This window comes from Hipposideros armiger, unplaced genomic scaffold (assembly GCF_001890085.2).
Source record: "Hipposideros armiger isolate ML-2016 unplaced genomic scaffold, ASM189008v1 scaffold_75, whole genome shotgun sequence".
Lineage (NCBI taxonomy): Eukaryota > Metazoa > Chordata > Mammalia > Chiroptera > Hipposideridae > Hipposideros > Hipposideros armiger.
Genome location: NW_017731425.1, coordinates 548,269 through 565,955, shown reverse-complemented (window position 1 = coordinate 565,955; position 17,687 = coordinate 548,269). Strand labels below are relative to the sequence as shown.

General features: G+C 52.6%; 1 protein-coding gene across 22 annotated transcripts in view; it reads left to right on the top strand.

Annotated features, from left to right (window-relative positions):
- SFI1 (SFI1 centrin binding protein) overlaps positions 1-17,687 on the top strand; it is a 107,791-nt gene that overhangs the window by 89,829 nt on the left and 275 nt on the right. For 16 of the 22 annotated variants that reach the window (XM_019643059.1, XM_019643056.1, XM_019643055.1 and 13 more), the window contains 16 exons: positions 4,312-4,393; positions 4,715-4,893; positions 5,657-5,732; positions 6,385-6,531; positions 6,979-7,055; positions 8,170-8,272; positions 9,864-9,960; positions 12,431-12,591; positions 13,024-13,098; positions 13,528-13,602; positions 13,737-13,913; positions 13,983-14,245; positions 14,985-15,089; positions 15,221-15,452; positions 16,670-17,001; positions 17,571-17,682. In XM_019643059.1, coding sequence (XP_019498604.1) covers positions 4,312-4,393; positions 4,715-4,893; positions 5,657-5,732; positions 6,385-6,531; positions 6,979-7,055; positions 8,170-8,272; positions 9,864-9,960; positions 12,431-12,591; positions 13,024-13,098; positions 13,528-13,602; positions 13,737-13,913; positions 13,983-14,245; positions 14,985-15,089; positions 15,221-15,452; positions 16,670-17,001; positions 17,571-17,682 — 2,293 coding nt within the window. The other 6 variants (XM_019643070.1, XM_019643064.1, XM_019643063.1 and 3 more) reach the window with 5 other exon arrangements.

Below are 17,687 nucleotides of genomic sequence, written 5' to 3'. Positions count from 1 at the left end.
GTCACTTTGACTCAGATAAACTCTTATAAGCTTTCTCTTAGGCTGGATGTTTTTCGTCGACAATGGGTATCCTCAGGAATAAATGAAGGTAGCAGAGCTCGTCAGGGGCTCACTCAAGAGAGGGAGGGTGTGTGTGTGGGGGGGTCCTTGTGGCATTTTACAACTGCTGGGTGACGGGGAAAACAGTGTTTCCTTCCAGCTGGCTTTATCCGTGTCTGTCCTCCCAATCTGATTAGTGGTAGGGCTGCTTTTACGCTTGTCTTTTTTTTTTTTTTCCAGTTTGTAGCAGAGGATAGTTTTATTAGAGCAGAAAGTTACAGCTTTCGAAAAGAGAGGGGGTCCCAACTGGGGTGCCCCTATGCTTGTCATTCTTTGAATGACAGATTTTGACTCTCAGCCTTTATCATGTGCTTATTGACTGTTTGCATGTCTTTTGTGAAGTCTGTTCAAGTATTTTTCCTAGCATCTTAAAAAAGTGTGTTGTGTCTTTAAAAAAAAATAGATTTGTAGAAATTCTTTATATTTCCCTCCTTTCCATCCTTTTTAAATTACATAGGGTTTCCTGCATAAACAATCATGTCATATGCAAATAAAGACAACTTACTTTTATCTTTTCCAGTCTGTATGCTTTATTTTGTCCTTATTGCCATGGCTAGGATCTCCGATAAAATGTTGAATAGAAGTGATTGAGAGGGTACATACTTGTCTTTTCCCAGTCTTAGTAGGAAACAGAAATAGTATTTTACTATTGAGTATGTTAGTTTTTCATAGATGCCCTTTATTAGATGGGGAATGTTCCCTTCTATTCTTAGTTTTTTGAGTTTTTTATTGTGAATGGTGGTTGACTTTTGCCAGATGCTTTTTCCACATTTATTGAGATGATCAGACGGTTTTGCTGATTTCCAAATGTTAAATCAACCTTGTATTCCTGAGATACACTCCAGTTGGTTATGATGTATTATCCTTTTTTGCATATAACTGATTTCAATCTGTTAATATTTTTAAATTTTTACATGTACTTTCATATGGGATATTGGTCTGTACATTCCTTTTTGTGGCTATATTCGGTTGCATGGCTAGACCACAATTTGTTTATCCATCCATATGATGATGAACACCTGGATTGTTTCTGCCTTTGAGCTATTGTGAATAATGCTGCTGTGAACATTGATGTGCATGCATCTATTTGAGTTCCTGCTTTTAATACTTTAGGATATATACCTAGGAGTGGAATTACTGGATCATATGGTAATTCTATGTTTAATTTTTTGAGGAACCACCAAACTATTTGGTTATTCTTGTAGTTTTTATTTCTCTGCCAAGATTCCCTGTCTGGTAACTAATTTTGTTCATCTTTTCATTTAAGTACTCGAGCTTATTTATTAGAGCTGTTTTTAAGTTTTTGCTGATTCCAACATTGAGTCCATTGTTTCTGTTGCCAACTTTTTTTCCTTTAAAGGGTGTTGTATTTTGGGGCAGGTGGTGGTTTCTGTTTGTTCTGGTGGTTCCTATTGATCCTGTGAAGTCTGATTTTATTCTTTCTTTGTGTGGGTCTTTTTAAATTTTGTTTTCAGTGTTTGGTAGGGTATGGCTCTTGCGCCTAAGGCTTAGCCTTTCTGAGTTTGAATTTCTCAGTGAGGTCTTTTCACTCTGAATGGGCTGGAACTCCATCTTCCAGCCCCGTCCAACCTCTGATATCTCCATTTAGCTCTTACCCTCCAGCTGCCACTATGCTAGTTCAGGCAGGGGTCGGCAAACTTTTGAGACGGAAGAGCCACCAGGGGTCAGCAAACTGCAGCTCGCTAACTATGGCTCTGAAGTAAAATTGAAAATGAAAATAAAACTATCATAGTTTTGTTGTTGGAAAGTGGGTCCTTTTCGGCGCGAAATCCAGGTCCTTGTCAACTCGAGCAAGGAATTGAACGAGATGCCAGAGTAAAGCACTGAAAAAGTAGTTTATTCGAAAAGATAGTACATTTCAAAGAGTAGAAGTAGGCCCGAGCAGTAGAGAATAGCTCAAGGGCCCATTATTAGAAAAGAAATTACATTCCCAAGAGTTTGGAGTAGGCCACGCACAAGAGCGAGGCTCAAAGGGCTCGAAAAGGAATAAGCGGTCAAGAGAGCAGGGCGTCCAAAAAGGAAAAAAGGGAAAAAGGCTCGAACTTTCCAGGACTTGGGGTTTTTATCCCTTCTCTAGAATGGGCTGGTCCCTTAAGGGCGTGGGACTACTTGATTGGCACCTGTGATTGACAGGATGTACTGCGCAGGTGCGAGTGACTGGTTTGATCTAGTTGTACCCATTTGTTTTAGGGGTAGATAGTTACAATGAAAAGAAGTTTTGGGTTGAGAGGGGAGGACGTGCAGAATGCAGAGACCCAATGTCTGCCTCTATCTGCCTACCTAGTCTTCCCCTTGAGAGACGTGATCCCCATGAAATCTCTGTGGGAAGCTGAGGGACAGGAGGTCTCTTCTTTGTCCCTGCCTATTGGGGGATTCATGAAACTCTCACCCCAGCTGATCTCAGTTGGAAGGAAGGGGTCTCGAGCTCCGCCTGGAAGACCGCGTTGGCTTCTTTGGTTGTGACCAGCAATCTTGTTGGGGTATTCTCTGTATCCCCAAAGTCTCTGAATGAGGAAAAATAGATTTTAATTAATAAATCTGTTAGCTCTCATGAAGCCTGTTGCTATTCAGCCTGTTACTCAGGTGGCTCAGTTGTCTGGGCCCAGAATGGGTTTGGCATTCAGTTTACTGGCCTGGGGGACATTAGGAAGTTACAGGCTTTCAAGTAGTTATCTGAAGCAGGAGACTTCTATTGTTCAGGATTCAGAAACTGATTTACAAGACAATCAAGAAACAGGGGGATAGAATTTTAGGATTCAGGCTAGGAGCAATCTTTAGTCTAAGATTTATAAACTGGTTAGAAAAGTAATCAAAGCCAAGAGCTAAGGAACTAAGAAACTAGAGAGGAGACTTAACATGTATATACTTAATGTTTCTATAGGAAAGAAACTTAAAATTCTTTGGGGGAAACTCTCTTGGCCGGTAACAGTTTCATTAAAAAAATTTGTAAAGGATATTATTCACATAACGGTGATTATGTAAAAATATATTTATGGCTCTCAAGTAATTTTTAAATTGTTGTGAGGGACAGGATTGGCTCTTCCAGGCGGCAAACTTTTGATACAGAATGTACCCAAAGAGTCGCATGTGGCTTGCGAGCTGTATGTGGCTTTTGAGCCGCAGTTTGCCGACCCCTGTGCTTGTCCCCTGGAATTTGCCTGTGCAGCTTCACCTGAGGATTCTGGGTGTTTTCTTTGTGGACCTTGCAAGGTGTGCGTGAGTGTGCCTGTGTGTGAGGGGAGGGCCCAGAGGGCCCCCCCAGGCCACAGGCACTCAGGCACTGTGGCAGTTTGAGGTGTAGACAGGTAGGTGGGGTGAGGTCTCCACCTGCCGAGACTTAGGAAGGCCACACAGGTTCATACAGTCCTTCCCCTGTGGTCTTGAACTCTAGTCTTAACTCTAGTCTTCTGCCTCTGCTCAGTGAGACTGCCACACTCTGCTTAGACTCCCTCCCCCTTCCCTGTCTATAAAGTGCCCTAGGAAAAAGCCTGGGCAGCTCAGAGGCTCACCTTATGTGTTTCTCATCTCTCAAGGATCACAATCTGAATAGCCTGTAGTCCAGGATCTGAAAACAATTGCCTCATATATTTTGCCTCCTGGCTTTGCCATTGTGCAGCCCCTGGTGGCTGTTGACCAGTTGTCCCAGCACTGTATTGCAGGCTTTGACATCGTTAAGGTGAGCAGGTAGGCTGAGGCAAAAGTGACAAAGCAGTGGTTCCCAAACCTGTCACCCTGTCTACCTTAACTGGAACGCGTGTTTTCAGTACTGTTTCTGAGGTGGCCTCAGACCTGCTCAATCAGCCTTGTGGGTTGAACATCTGTTTTTAACCACTTCTCCCGAGAATTTGTGTCCTGGCTGATAAGCAGGGACTGGCACAGCTTTGACTAATGATCACTGAACATTGTTGGTGATTCACCGTGAACTGGTGGAGAACCCGGGTCTCATAGTCTAAGTTGTTCATACTGTGAGCGCTTGGCTGACACCAGAAGTAGATTGGAACGTACTGGGTTGTTTGTGGGCTTTTTGGCTGTTGTTTTCTGCTTTCCTTTGCTTCTCCTTTCCTTCCCCCCCATCTAAGCTTATGTGCCTCTTAATAGCACAGTGTAATAGGAAAAACCCAATTATTTGGAACTTCTTGTTCTTTTGTAGTTTTTTTTTTAAGTGCTTTACGATTATGATTTTTTTTATAGGGAGACATTAGAGAAACAAGTATTTGCTGTTTGGTGGCAGAAGATGTTTCAGCATCGAGAAAACCGCTTGGCAGAGAGAATGGTAAGTGGCTTTCCCTAAAAAGGTGCCCACCATGGGCAGGATCTGTTTCAAGCCTTTGCCCTCACTGCCCCCTGATCTCAGGACATCACCTGGGACCCAGACCCACAGCGAACGATGTCCTGCCTTTGACCAGGACTCACAAGGCAGGCCAGGGCCTGGGGCATCTGTGTCCTTTCTATTGATGGCTTCTGGGCTGGGGCAGCTAGCTCCTGAAGGTCTATTTCTTTTGTATTGGTCATTATTTGTGACCTATAGATTCTTCCTGGCTTCTGTACCTCCTCCTTTGTAACCCATTCTGTTCTCCCTGCCATCCTGCCACAGGCCATCCTTCATGCAGAGCGGCAGCTTCTGCGAAGGTCCTGGTCCACATGGCAGCGGCAGGCAGCTGCACATTGGCAGGAGCAGCAGTGGCAAGCAGTGGCCTGTGCCCACCACTGCCACAGGTGGCTCAGGAGGGCTTTCTGCGTCTGGAGGGAGAGAGCCAGGGGGCTCAGATCAGAGTGAGTAGCCACCTCTGCGTCAGAAGCTTTTCCCATCTCAGACCAGCTTTGATCATAGGAGCAGCCCTGTCGGCTCTGAGTGCCCATCCAGAGCATCATGTAAAACTAGATTCTGGTTTTTAAGTTCCAGAAATTCAATCTGAAACAGGCTAAGCAAAACCAGGGCTGTAGTGAAAGGATCCTGGGGTACCACATGGAACCCCCAGCCTCAGGAACTCGACTGGAGAGATAGCCTATGGAACTGAGGTCCTGTCCATGGGCTACATCCTGCTTGCTGGTTGGGGCATTCAAAGTGACCATGGCCAAGGAATGGACCTATGGGCCCCATTTGGAGATAGCTGACCCCTCAGGAGCAGCAGCTGTGGCAGTTTTTACCACACCGTGTGGTTAGGGGGCCAGGACAGCCCACGTGTCCACTGCAGACACTGTCCTGCTTTGGAGCCTTTCTGTATCCACTTCGTGCTCTGCGGATCCCCCTACTTCTCAGACTCTGGCCACATTTAACCTCCTCCTCAGTTACGTGCACATGAGTTCGCTTCAGTGGTACTTGACGCCCGTGAGGTTGTCTGCAAAAATTTGATTATATATGTACTTTTCTGGGGCAGAGCTCAAATCCCTTGGCAGGTTTCAGAGAGGGTCTTGCCTCCCCCCTCCACCCCAAATTTAAGAACCTCTAGACAGGATCCAGGGACTCAAGGAGCACCTATCTAGAGGGCCCTGGCTGGGTCTGGGCTGCAGCACTGAGCTCTGACTCTCCCCACAGGAAGATGGGCAGAGTGCTGGCTGCAGAGTTCCACTCGGCTCGGCTCTTGCGTTGGGCCTGGAACAGGTGGAGGGAGGTAAGGCTTTGGCACAGACGCCACCCACGTGTGGCTTGTGGACAGGTGGAGCTTTGTGTCAGCATGACTCAGAGCAGACATATGGGCTCCTCCCCAGTCCCTCAGAAGCCACCTGTCTCTGAGTATAGGAAGAGGCCGGGCAGGAGATGAAGAGTGTTAGCCTGGTTTCATGAGATGATTGCGGCTCAAAATTTCTTGTTCTTTTAGATGCTAGGGTATTCTTATCTGCACTTACTGAATCTAAATTCCTGGTCTAACTATTTATAGGCATCCTACTCTGGGTAAAAGATCTCTACGCTTGGGGCTGGCCGAGTGGCTCTGTTGGTTAAGAGCTCGCTCAAGAGTGTGAGCTCTGAGCAACAGCGGTTCGATGCCTGGCCTGAGCTGAGCTGCTGCTGAGCTGCCAACAGGTGGCAGGATGGCTCAGCTTAAAAAAAAAAAAAATCTCTACGCTAGCATTGCTGGAGCATTTACCCTAAGTTGGGCACTCGCCCCATTTGATCCCCTCAAAACCATTAAAGGTACCTATTTATACACGAGGAAGCTGGGACTCCCAGGTTCCTTCCTTTCCCTGAGCTCACCCAAACTGCATGTAAAATGGAGGCCAAGCTGAGTCCGTCCCCTGGGCCACCAGCTTTCTCCTCTGTCGCAGAGCCTGGCCCTGCAGGGAGCCAAGCAGCAGAAGCTGATGTGCGCAGACCTGCACAGCCAGCACACCATGCTGCACAGGGCACTGCAGACCTGGCGGGTAGGAGCTGCTGCTACCCTCCAATCACCTTGTCTTGGGGGGATGGGACAGGTGAGGGTGGAGGGGATTCTGCAGACTTTTTTCTCTTCCTTGTTCTTTCTGCCCTCCCCAGAACAGAATAATTCCACCAAGCCTCAAACAGACCAAGTGCCCTGGACAGTGGGTCTTACAGCCATAGGGTTAAGTTCTTCCATCCTTGCTCAGCAGAGTACAAACCAGAAAACTAAAAACAAGTGCTATCTAGGGACACCAGCCTTATCATCAAAGTGGCCCCTTGTCTAGGAGTCCAGTGGTTTGACTTACTAGGTGAGGGCTTAGTGAGACAGTTGTCTGGGTGGTCTCCTGGCCTTGGGCCTCAGGTCTTTTGGCCTCTCCCCGCCCCCTTGTGAGTGCTCTGGGCTTCACAATCCCTCTTGAGAAGGCACCTCTGGGGTCTGCCTGGTAATAGGGAGAGCTGTGGGCCCTGGGGCGGCCTCCAGCTCTCTTGGTCTCCTACAGACTTACCACAGCCAGGTGCAGAGCATCCTACAAGAGGTGGCAGCCAGGGAGAGCCAGCACAAGAGGCAGCTACTGCGGTGAGTATCCCAACATCTCCCTGGCCCAGACTGAGGATCGGAGAACAGACTCCAGACCCAGGCAGGTGGGGTATTTTGTGCAGGACCTGGCAGAGAACAGGCCTGGCTGCCTCATGCTGCTCAGAGCATAGCTTTGGCTTTTTCACAGCAAGCACTCCATTCACTGGTCTTGTCTTGAACCCCTGCTGTGTGCAGAGCAGGGATCTCTAGGAAGCAGCTCTCACCTGGATGCCTGTGAGCTCTCCCTTTGTCTTGCTCCCCGGGCACTTTTCCTTCCCGTTTCGACCTGGAACTTTCAGCTTCTCGGGGCACCATTTCAGCACCTGTCCTCCTCCAGAAGCCACAGTGACACCCTTTGCCTCTCAGTTCCCAGCCAGTTGCCTCCCCACTTGGCTGTCCAGGCCCTTCACTGACTCTCCAGAGTCATCTCTCCACCTCTAGGACCATCTGCATCTGTTACGCCAGGTCACTGTCACTGCCTCGGCTCCGGCTTTCTCATGAGTCCATCCTCCAGCTCCTGCTAAGCCAAGCTCTAAACTCACTCCTCCCCAGCAGGCCTCCCTCATTCCTCCCTTTCTTTGCCTTCCTCTGTGTTTGTTCAGCACACACTGTTCCAGGTGGCCTGTGGGCGGTAGGCCTTGTCTTGAAACACCGCCGTCCCTCCACGGTCACATAAAGTGCCTGTCCAGCCCCTCAGACAGAGTAGCATAGTCCTCAGACTAAGCCCCAGGCCCATGCTTGAGGTTCTGTGCCATTTCTCCAGCTTCCTTGTCTTTCTGTACCTCTCTTATCACAGCATGAATCACCTGTATTGTTATTGCCTGGTTATGGCTCTGTGTTCCCCATATACATCAGTGTGTGAGGTTATGGTGTTTGGTCTTATTCAACCCGGTGTCTCCAGTGCTTCCCCAGTGCCTGGTCCTCAGCAGCCGTGTGTCACGTGTCCATGTTAACATAAAGATGGCTATCAGTGAAACATGTCTTAGGCATAGGGCGTCCTTGATTCAGGAATGGGCTGAAGAACCAGGAATGAGTCACAGAAACCTCACCCTGTCTCTCCTCACTGGTGTCACCCCCCCGCCCCCAACCCCATCCCTGGCCTGTGTACCTGCAGGGATGTATTACATCGCTGGAGAGAGAACACCATGGCCTCTGTGGATGAAGCAAAGAAAACCTCTCAAGCCCGTGCTCACTACAGAAGGACTGTGTGTTTCAAGGTGAGGCATGGGGAGGCCAGCTGGTCACCCAGGAGGGCTTGCAACCATGTTCCTCCAAGGTGGTGGTGTGGGAGGTGGTGCCAGAGATTTGAACTGAACAAGGAACCTAGGAAATGGGATAACTCTCCTCCTTTATTTATTTTGCTGAATTATTAACTGGTATCCATTAAAACAAAAACATGGCACATAATGAGTGAACCAGTATTCGTATCAGAAACAGTATTTTCTACACATATGGAATTTTCCACTGGGACAAACTGTATAAATCTCCACGTCTCTATCTCATCTGTCAGAAGAGAACACTCACTCCTGCTCATTGGCTTCACAGGTTTCGTGGTTGCGAGACTTTCTGAAAAGCATAGAGCATCCCAGGAATGTGAGGCCATTGATCACTGTTGGTGGGAAATGGCCCCCAAATGTCACATGGTGGGGTCTGGCCCCATGTACTGGGGGAGGGACAAGGTGACAGGGTGTAGCTGTGGGAAGACGTGTTATAAGACAGAGAGAACTCAGGCCGGCCGAGTGGCGCAATGGTTAAGAGCTGGCTTGGGATGCCAGAGGGCCAGTGACACTGCCCTCCACAGCTAAGATGCTGAACAACAGCTCAACCTGGAGCTGGGCTGCTGTGAGTCGCCGGCGATGGCGTAGGCTGCAGCCCCTGCTGCAGTGGGTTGCCATGGGCTACCGTGAGCGGCTGGCAGCCACCATGAGCAGCCATCCAGAAGCCGGCGGCTGATCTGTCTCGCCTGGGAAGAGCGCAATGATGGTGCCAACTTGGGCCAGTGAAGCAACGTCCTCCACAACTAGACTGAAGAACAAAAGGACAGCAACTTGTCTGTTCCCCTTTCCCCAATTACCCAGCGCTGTTCCCATCCCCCAATTCCCCAATAAAAATCTTAAAAAAAAACCACAAAAAACAGGGAATTCAAAGAAATGAAATGACAGAGGTGGTCCTTGGACTCGGGGATGTTTTAGAAGAAAGCGGTTTGCTGGGAGCCCTACTGGAAGGCCAGGGTGGGGGACTGTTCCCGACAACTTTAAAGCATCCCGTGGATGAGAAACAGTTGCATATGGTGAAGACCCAGTCTGTTCTCAGAAAAGCTCTTAGGCCAGCGTGTGTGTCCCCTGCCCTGGACGGAGTGTCAGGACTCTTTGCTTGGCTCCATGGCTCAGAAGGGAGGAGGCCTCTGGGAGGAATGGAGTTCATGACGGGAGCAGGCACCAGGCGTATCCCTGGCTGCTGACTTCTTTTTTAAAGTGTTCTGTTACTGTGATTTCATAAGCATGCACGTAACAAATAGCTTCTGTTTAACAAGTTATAATAGAAGGGAAAGCCCATTTACTTTTTATGGCATGGCATGAAATTTAACTCCTGGCCCCATCACTGAGATGCTGGGCTTCCTGTGAGGGAACAGGGGCTCTGTCCTGTTGCCTGGGTCTGTGTGGGTGGTGGCCACTTCTTGGAATGTGTGTTAGTGCCATGTGTCCACTGCCCGGCCTCACTCCACAAGAAGCTGCCCCCAGAGCTGGGGCGTCCCCAGGAAGTCAGGATGTGCCGTGATCACCTCTCTGTTCTTCGTCTGCCCCTTAGGTCCTGGTCCAGTGGCAAGAGGCTGCATCCATGCAGATACACTACCGACAGCAGGAGGCCTGTGCCATCAGGGAGGCCCAGAAGGCGCTGGATTGGGGTAAGCAGGGTCCTGGAAGCTGAGCAGAGGATTGTGAAGGACCCAGAACTGCCGTGGTGTGCCGCTCACTTCCCCTTGGTCTTTATTTCCTTCTCATGTGTTTTAGTTTCCTGTTGCTGAGGTCACAAAGCACCACAGACTGGGAGGCTTAAAACAACAGAAAACTGTTCTCAGAGTTCTGGAGGCCAGATCCAAAATCAAGGGGTTGGCAGGGCTGTGCCCTCTCCCACAGGCTTAGGGAGAATCCTCCTGGCCTCTTCCAGCTTCTGGCGGCTCCCAGCAGCCCTTGGTGTTCCTTGGCTTGTTGACACATCGCTCCAGCCTTGTGTTTCGTCCTCACGTCACTCTCTTCCCTGTGTGTTTCTATCTCTTTTTGTAAGGACATCAGTCAAGTCATACTGAATCAAGGGCCGACCTACTCCAGTATAATGTCAGTGGATTACACTCATCCTTTTACCAAATAACATCAATTCCGAGGTTCCAGGATGGATATGAATTTGGAAGGGCATAACTATTCAATCCAGTACATCACAATATTCTCTTCCCAACTGATTGCCAACTGGTTTATGTTAAAATAAAGGACCAATGCTTGAGATGTACAGAGAAATAAGAAAGTGAAGCTGGAAAAAGGAATTTGAGGTCGTTGGGGTGGGGTGGGGTGGTTTGGGTGGGAAAGGCCTTCCAGTGGCTGCTGCTTGTCAGGGCAGCTTTGTCAGGAGAGGGTCCTCCTCCTTTGCGTAGTTGGGCCCTTGTGTGTTTAGGAAGCAGAGACTTGCTCGGTTGGCCTCACGGAGTCCCCCTGATGAACAGACAGCCTGGGGAAGACGGTGCAGACAGGAGCCTCTGCTCACAGATGCATGAACAGACCCATGGTCCCACAGTGTGGGAATCTGACACTCTGAGGGCACAGCTCATGGTTAGAATAATGGTTTAAATTGGACCATGGAGAAAACAGGTCAAGTTGTCAGGTTGGCTTAATGGAGTTTGGTCCAGGATGCAAATTCATCAACTGTGGTTTGGCTGACTGTAGGGTTTGTGTGGATGAACACAGATCCCGCCTTCCTACAGACAGAACCTGAGGGCAGACACCCTGCACCTGCTCTACCCTTACTTAATGTGCTTCTCTGTGTCCTCAAGCTGCCCCTCACCCAGAAACCAGTGCTATGATTCTAGTTCACTCTCAAGAAAGAAGCTGAGGAGGGGCTTAGCCCACCCTTGGTCTCTGTTTGGACAGAGCTGTGGCACCCAGTGCTGCACAAGCCTCACCAGTTTGGGTCTGGGGCCGAGGCAGCCACAGTGGGGAGTTATAGGTGACAAGCAGTTATAGGTGCTGCCTGAAGCTGCCGCTCTGCAGGACTGTGGGGCTGGCAGCGTGCAGCGGGCCCTGAGATTGCCATGCCCACTACCGATGGTCCAAGGAACTTAGACCATGTGACAAGACAGTGCTCTCAGCACATAGTAGAAGTTCCTTCAATACCTGTGGGACCATTTCCTGGCTTAATTAAGGCCTCCGAGTTACAGGTACACCTTGGTAGTTCAGGTGTGGGGCCGGGTGCAGAAGGACGACAAACTAGGGGCAAAGTGTCAGAAGACTCGTTAAACAGTGCTTAAGAAGTGCAGGTGGGGGTCACATGCTGGCTATGTGACCTCGGGCAAGTCCTCTCTGAGCCCGTTTCTCCAATATGAAATGAGAATAATGGTACCCACCTCTTGGGATTGTCATAAGGATACAGTGAGACTAATATATATGCATTTAAAGCTGGGCCCAAGAAGCTTCAGCATTTAGTACTAATGCTTGGCCTCCAGACTTGTGAATCCACCTTCCCTGCCCCACTCTGGCAATCCTGGAGGGCACCCCATCTTGGCATCATTGTCCTGGTATCAACCTTCTTCTGTTGTCTCTGAAAGAAACTTCTCTCAGGCCTAAGAAAAGGAAAAAATTCCAAGTGAAAATGTCAGCAGAAGGGTTTGCTTTCTCAGAGACTCTGGTGACGCAGACAGAAACAGAGTACAGGATGCGGCCCTTCCTGCCTGCAGATGCTGGGCCTCCTCTCCAGGCCTGGCTCCAGCCGCCTCCTTCTCTGAGCCTTATTTTCTTCCCTTGACAAAACAGAGCCGCCACCTCCAGCTCTGTCAGACCGAGGGTTTCCTGGGCAGCATCTTGCAGGTCAGTCCAAGGGGGCCCTGGCACACCTGCAGTAGTAGTAGCTCTGATGGGCCCTTGGGGGTTCAGAACAGCAAATAGCAGACCTGGTTCTGGTCCCCAGGGTGCTCACAGCTGCTGAAGGTGGCCAGCGCTGTCCTCAGAGGAGTGGCCGCTGTCCACATGTGGTGCTTTCACTGAGTGTGAGCTGACACCCCAACACTGTCCCCACACAGCCTTCTCCATTCTCCACTCTAAACTTTGACTGTGGCATAGTCGTTTTTTATAAATTCTACACAAGAGCAAACTGACTCGGATCTGCCATAGGCCGTCTCAGGACCTGGTTTCGGCACTGGCGGGACCTTGGCCAGAAGGCAGCCCAGCAGAGAGCCCAGCTGGAGAGGGCAGCACAGCATTACCCGCAGCAGCTGCTGCTGCAGGGCCTGGCCCGGTGGAAGGTGCACCATCTGGGCTGCGTCAGGAAGAGGGTAAGGCAGGCAGCAAACCCCCAGTTCCCGTGTGGGGGAGCTGTTCCCACCCAGAAACCACCTCCTGGGAGGAAGAGGGCCTTCCTGCAGAGCTCACAGCAGCCAGTATGGGTGCTGCGTGGTTTGGGTCCTGCAGGAGCCTCTCTGCGGTGGCTGGGGGGAAGCCAGCCTCGGACCAGGTCTTCCCCAGGTAGAGGATGGCTTAGCAGAGAAACCCGTTTACTCTGAGCCATGGCTTATCAGAGCTGGAGGACCTGTGGAGTCATCTAGAAGCCCCTGCCTGGTGCAGGAGGCCCTTGGCTTCAGCCAGGACCTCTCCTGGCAATGGGAGGACCGTTCACTTGGGCTGGGAGCCTCAGCCTGCGGCTGCCCCAAGGTGGTCCGGGCATGGGGCACCTGGTGCAGCGTCCTGTGCGCCCTCTCTATTCCCAGGTCCTACGCAGGCAGGGCGCCCAGTTCCTGGCCCAGACACTCAGCCAGTCCTACTTCCGCCAGTGGAGACAACAGGTGGGGGCTGTGGAGAAGCCCTTCTCCCAAGGATTTCCCCCCACACCCCAAGTCAGTTCTCGGCGTCAGCATCTTCCTTCCACCTGTGACCTGTAATAAGGCCAGGTCACTTCAGAGCACTGTCTCTACAGTGTCACTTTAAAAAAAATACATCAGGGTAATTCAAAGATTAATATGAAATGCATTTTAAGGCTTTGCCTAAGCCTTGATAAAACGTCAGGCAGGACTGCATCCTGCTCAGCAGACCTTCACTGGGTTGTCTGCAGCTTTTCTCCTGTGAGCCCAGCACGCTGCCCCTGCTTTGCCTTTGTTCTTCCCAGAGGCTCATTCCCTGAGGGCCTGGCAGGGAGGGGTCTGAGGGTGACGAGGCGTGTGGTCGGGGCAGCCTCCCTGAAGGTGTTTCCATAATCTCTCCTTTCTGTACTGTAGCTGGTGAACAGGAGGCAGGAGCAGCGGGGCACAGCCCAGGCCCTGTGGTTCTGGGCCTTCTCGCTGCAGGCGAAGGTAATGGGGGCTCCACATCCTGCTGCCCCACCCCCCTAGGAGAGGACCATGCCTCGGAGGGCAGGGTGGGTTGTGGGCACAGTGTGGGAGCCTGAGCAGGGAGAACTGGGCTTCACCTCCTCCTCTCCCTGGAGGCCTGGGCCGCGTGGCTCAGCTTCGTGCTGGAAAGGAGGAGAAAGAAGGCGCGGCTGGAGCAGGCGGTGCAGACCTACCACGAGCAGCTCCTCCGGGAGGGAGTCATGCGCCTCCTGCGGTTCGCAACTGGCATGAAGGCCTTCCGGCAGCAGCTGCGCACCCAGCAGCAGATGCAGGTAGGCCTGAGTTCCCCCCTCTCCTGGGCAGTGGGCAGACATGGCATGAGCTGACTGAGGCCGTTGCAGGAGGCCCACAGTCTCCACCGTGCAGTCTGTCGCTGTGCCATGCTCTGGAAACAGAAGGTGCTGGGCCCAGGCAGGGAGCATCAGCCTCCCACGTCCACCGTGCCCAGCAGGAGAGTGACATTCGAGGGTCCACTTCCCAACCACATCACTGCTGGGGCTGGGGATGCCACCCTGGAGATCAAGAGGTCACGAGCTCCTCGTGGGCCTCAGGGAGCTCTGGGCAGCCTGGCCCTGGATGCCGGGGACCCCAATCTCCTGGAGCTGTGAGTAGCCCAACCCTCGCCTCTTCTTCCTTGCTCCCACCTGGGGCAAAAGCTTGGACTGTACAGGAGGGAGGACACTGGGTCCTGAGAGTCTCAGCTGAGCCGCTGGGACCTCTCTCTCCAGCAGGATTTCCCCTTCCATTCTGGAGTGCAGACTGCCCCTCCCAGGTGCTGGGAGAAATAGCTGTCCGGCAGCCCGACCCCCCTGCCCCGACCTGCCAGTGTCCCGCTTCTCCCCTTACAGCCAGGAAAGAGGATCCCTCTTGAAAGCCCCACTTTTTGTGCCCCTTATGCCCCATCACCCACACCGTGCCAATGTAGCTGTTGGCTGCCACCGCGACCAGTGCTGCCTGAGCCTCGGGGAGACGTTGCTAGGGGGGAGGGCCACTAGCCCAGGCTTCGGTCCTGCCCTGCCTGCCTCACCCCCAGACACTGACAAGGGCCTGGCTCCCTGTGACATGGGACGAGCACCTCTGTTGCCTGGGTTGCTGTACAGGTCAAATGAGATGACGTGGGTGAGGCACCTGTGGCATCAGGCTCACTTCATTGGAATTGCTAGATGTTCCATGTGACCCAGGCCAACCCACCTCACCTGCTGACCTCGGGCAAGAGCCTCTCTGGCCTTCAGTCTCCCTGTAAGATTGGAGGGGTCAGACTGGATGACCCCTACCCCACAGAGATCTCAGGCCCCCAGCAGGCTCTGGGCAGCCTGGAGGAATGGGCCCGTATTTCTTCCCAGCAATGCTGTCCGCTTGGCAAGGAAGCAGCCGCGACGCCCAGACTTCCTGCTAGAGCCCTTGCAGAGCCAGAGGCCCCTGGGGTGTGGCACCCTTGGGAAGCAGGGGTAGGTCGTGTGGTCCTGGGCCCCAAAAGTAGGTGGTACCTCCATCCGGGGCCTGAGGGCCGGTGGCCCCGTTTCCTTCCTGCTCCTCAGGATATCGCGGCCTGACCAGCTCCTGCCTTCTCTCTACTCAGGCCTGAGGCGCTGAGGGAGCACTGCCTTGGCATGGCCCAGCCAGCAGGCCCTTCCCTGACGAGGCCCTTCATGGCAAAGGCCCTGACAGCACTGATCCCAAGCAGCACCCTGCCCCAGCCTGGGGCCCTGCTGAGGCCCCCTGGCCTGAAGCTGCCCCCCACCGCGAGCACAGGCCCAGAGCTGCTGCCGCCTTCCTCCTTCACACTGCGAGGGGTGGACACACTGGCCGGGGTAAGCCCCCCTTGGTCACCTGGGGTCCCATTCTTTGGTCTGGCCTCAGTGCTCGCTCTTGTGTAGTCAATGCTGTAGCCATAGCTGTACTCGCTGCTTTTGGAACACTCCTGGCTCGGGAAGATGCAGGGAGGCCGTTCATTCACCAAGCGTAGGTGCCACTGTCTTAGGGACACAGCAGTGACCGGCCCACCGAGGCCCTTGCTCGTGAGGCTTTACATCTCAGTGGTCGGGATGAAAGACCCCCGCCTGCAGACACACTGCACCTGGTGGAGGGCAAAGTCTGGATTTTAAGGAGAGTAGGAAGTTGTGGAGGATGGTTGGCTGCTGTGATATGACCGCCCAAAAGATGCTGGTGGTTGCAGACATGGTGGGACAGGCAGACTAGGTTCTGGTAAGAGTGAAGGAATTCAGATGGCTCCTGGGTTTTCTGACTTGGATAACTCAGGGAATAATGAGTTCTTTTACTGAAAGAAAGAAAACGGTGGGGACCCATTTGGGGTGAAGCAAGAAGCATGTTTTGAACCCGTCAAATTTGAGATAAAGCAACAGGATTGAGTCTGGTCTTCAGGGAAGAGGTCAGGGCTGGAGATCCAAATTGAGACTTGTAGCATAGATTGAAGGTAAGTAAACCCCTGGGAACCAATGAGGTCACCCAGGAGGAAAGGGGCCGCCGATCCCTGAGGCAGGTGACATCAAAGTCGAGGAGTCTGGGAAGGGAGGAGAAAGCACCAGCGCTCGCTAATGGGGCAAAGGGGATAGGACGGGATGGGACGGGATGGCACGGTAGCAGGCAGGGTTGGGCCACCACAGGGAGCTGGTGCCTGAAGAGGAGAGCTGCGGAGTGGTGATGGGGTGACAGCAGAGAGGACATTGTCGTCACCAGGAGGGAATGGAGGCGAGTTGTAGGTGGGTGGCTGGACAAGGAGAACAACTGCCTCTGACCCTTTCTCACTGAAAGGCAAGGTCACAGCTCAGAGTGAGACAGGGATGAAAGGTCAGAAACAACTACAGGAGGCAGTGCTGAGCCAGGCCCTGAGGAAGGGGTGGGATGGACTAGAGGGGTGCTCCCTGGGTTGCTTGTGGAACCTTCTCCATCTGTGTTAGGGCCCTGGTGGGATGGGCCTCGCCTACCCTCCCCTGCAGTGGATGGCCTCAGCGCCCCATCCCAGGCCTTTCCCTAGCTTCCCTGCTCAGTGTCCATCTGTCCTTTACAGGCTTCAGCACGGCAGACCTCCCTTGGGATTACACCCCAGGCCCCTCCATCCCTAGCCAGTGTCCCTGACTCCCGTCTGCTCCTTCCTGGGGACTTCACAGGCACCAGGCCTGGGCTTGGCTCTGAAACTACAGGCGTGTACCTAAAGCCCCTCAGCGCGGTGGGCACTCGGGCCACTCCCAGCACCCAGGCTCCCTCCATTCAGCCTGGGCCCAACCTGGAGGGTGGTCAAGCTTATTCTCCTGTTGCCCTGGGCCACGCCGACCTGGAAGCTGAGCTTGAGGGCATCCAGCAGCAACTGCAGGACTACCAGACCACAAAGCAGAACCTCCGGTAAGACCCAGAAACAGCCCTGCCGCCTGCCCATAGGGAACAGCTGGGCGCTGCCTCCCTAGAGCTGGCTGCCAGGGCTGATGTGCCTGTGCTGTGTGTGCACTGCCAGCCTCCCCATACCAGGGGCATATTTACCCCCTGGTCCTGCTCAGGAAGGCCAGTTTGGCCTTTGTCGTTAACCTATGGGATGACAAAGCTGAGCAAAACTTGAAACCTGACTAGGTCATGTGAAAGCCGGGCCAATGGTCTACCCAGTGATGGTGTGACATGGGACGAAAAGGTGCGAAGACAGGTGGGGGCTCCAGCTGCATGCAGTGGGCTGTCCTGTCTTGCCTGTGGTCTTGGGGCCAGAGCCCATGTCCCCAAGCCAGGGACCCTTACCAGGAGTTAGCAGCCTTGGGGGACAGGCAGGGTTTCTGCTGGGCCTACCTGAGTTGCCATCTGCTGGAGGTGGAGTTTGGGAGAGGAACAGGAGCCCTTCTCCCAAACCAGAAGTAGCTGATACGCTTCTCCCCAAGCCTAAGGTTCCAAGGGCCCCAGCCAGGACAGCAGGTGTCTTACTCCCTTAGGTCCTACCAGCGGCAAGCAGGCAGCCTGCACCGGTGGCTGGAGCTGAGCCAGGAGGAGCCCAGGTCTGAGGACCAGGAAGCGGAGCAGCAGGTGCAGAAAGAATTGCAGGAGGTGAG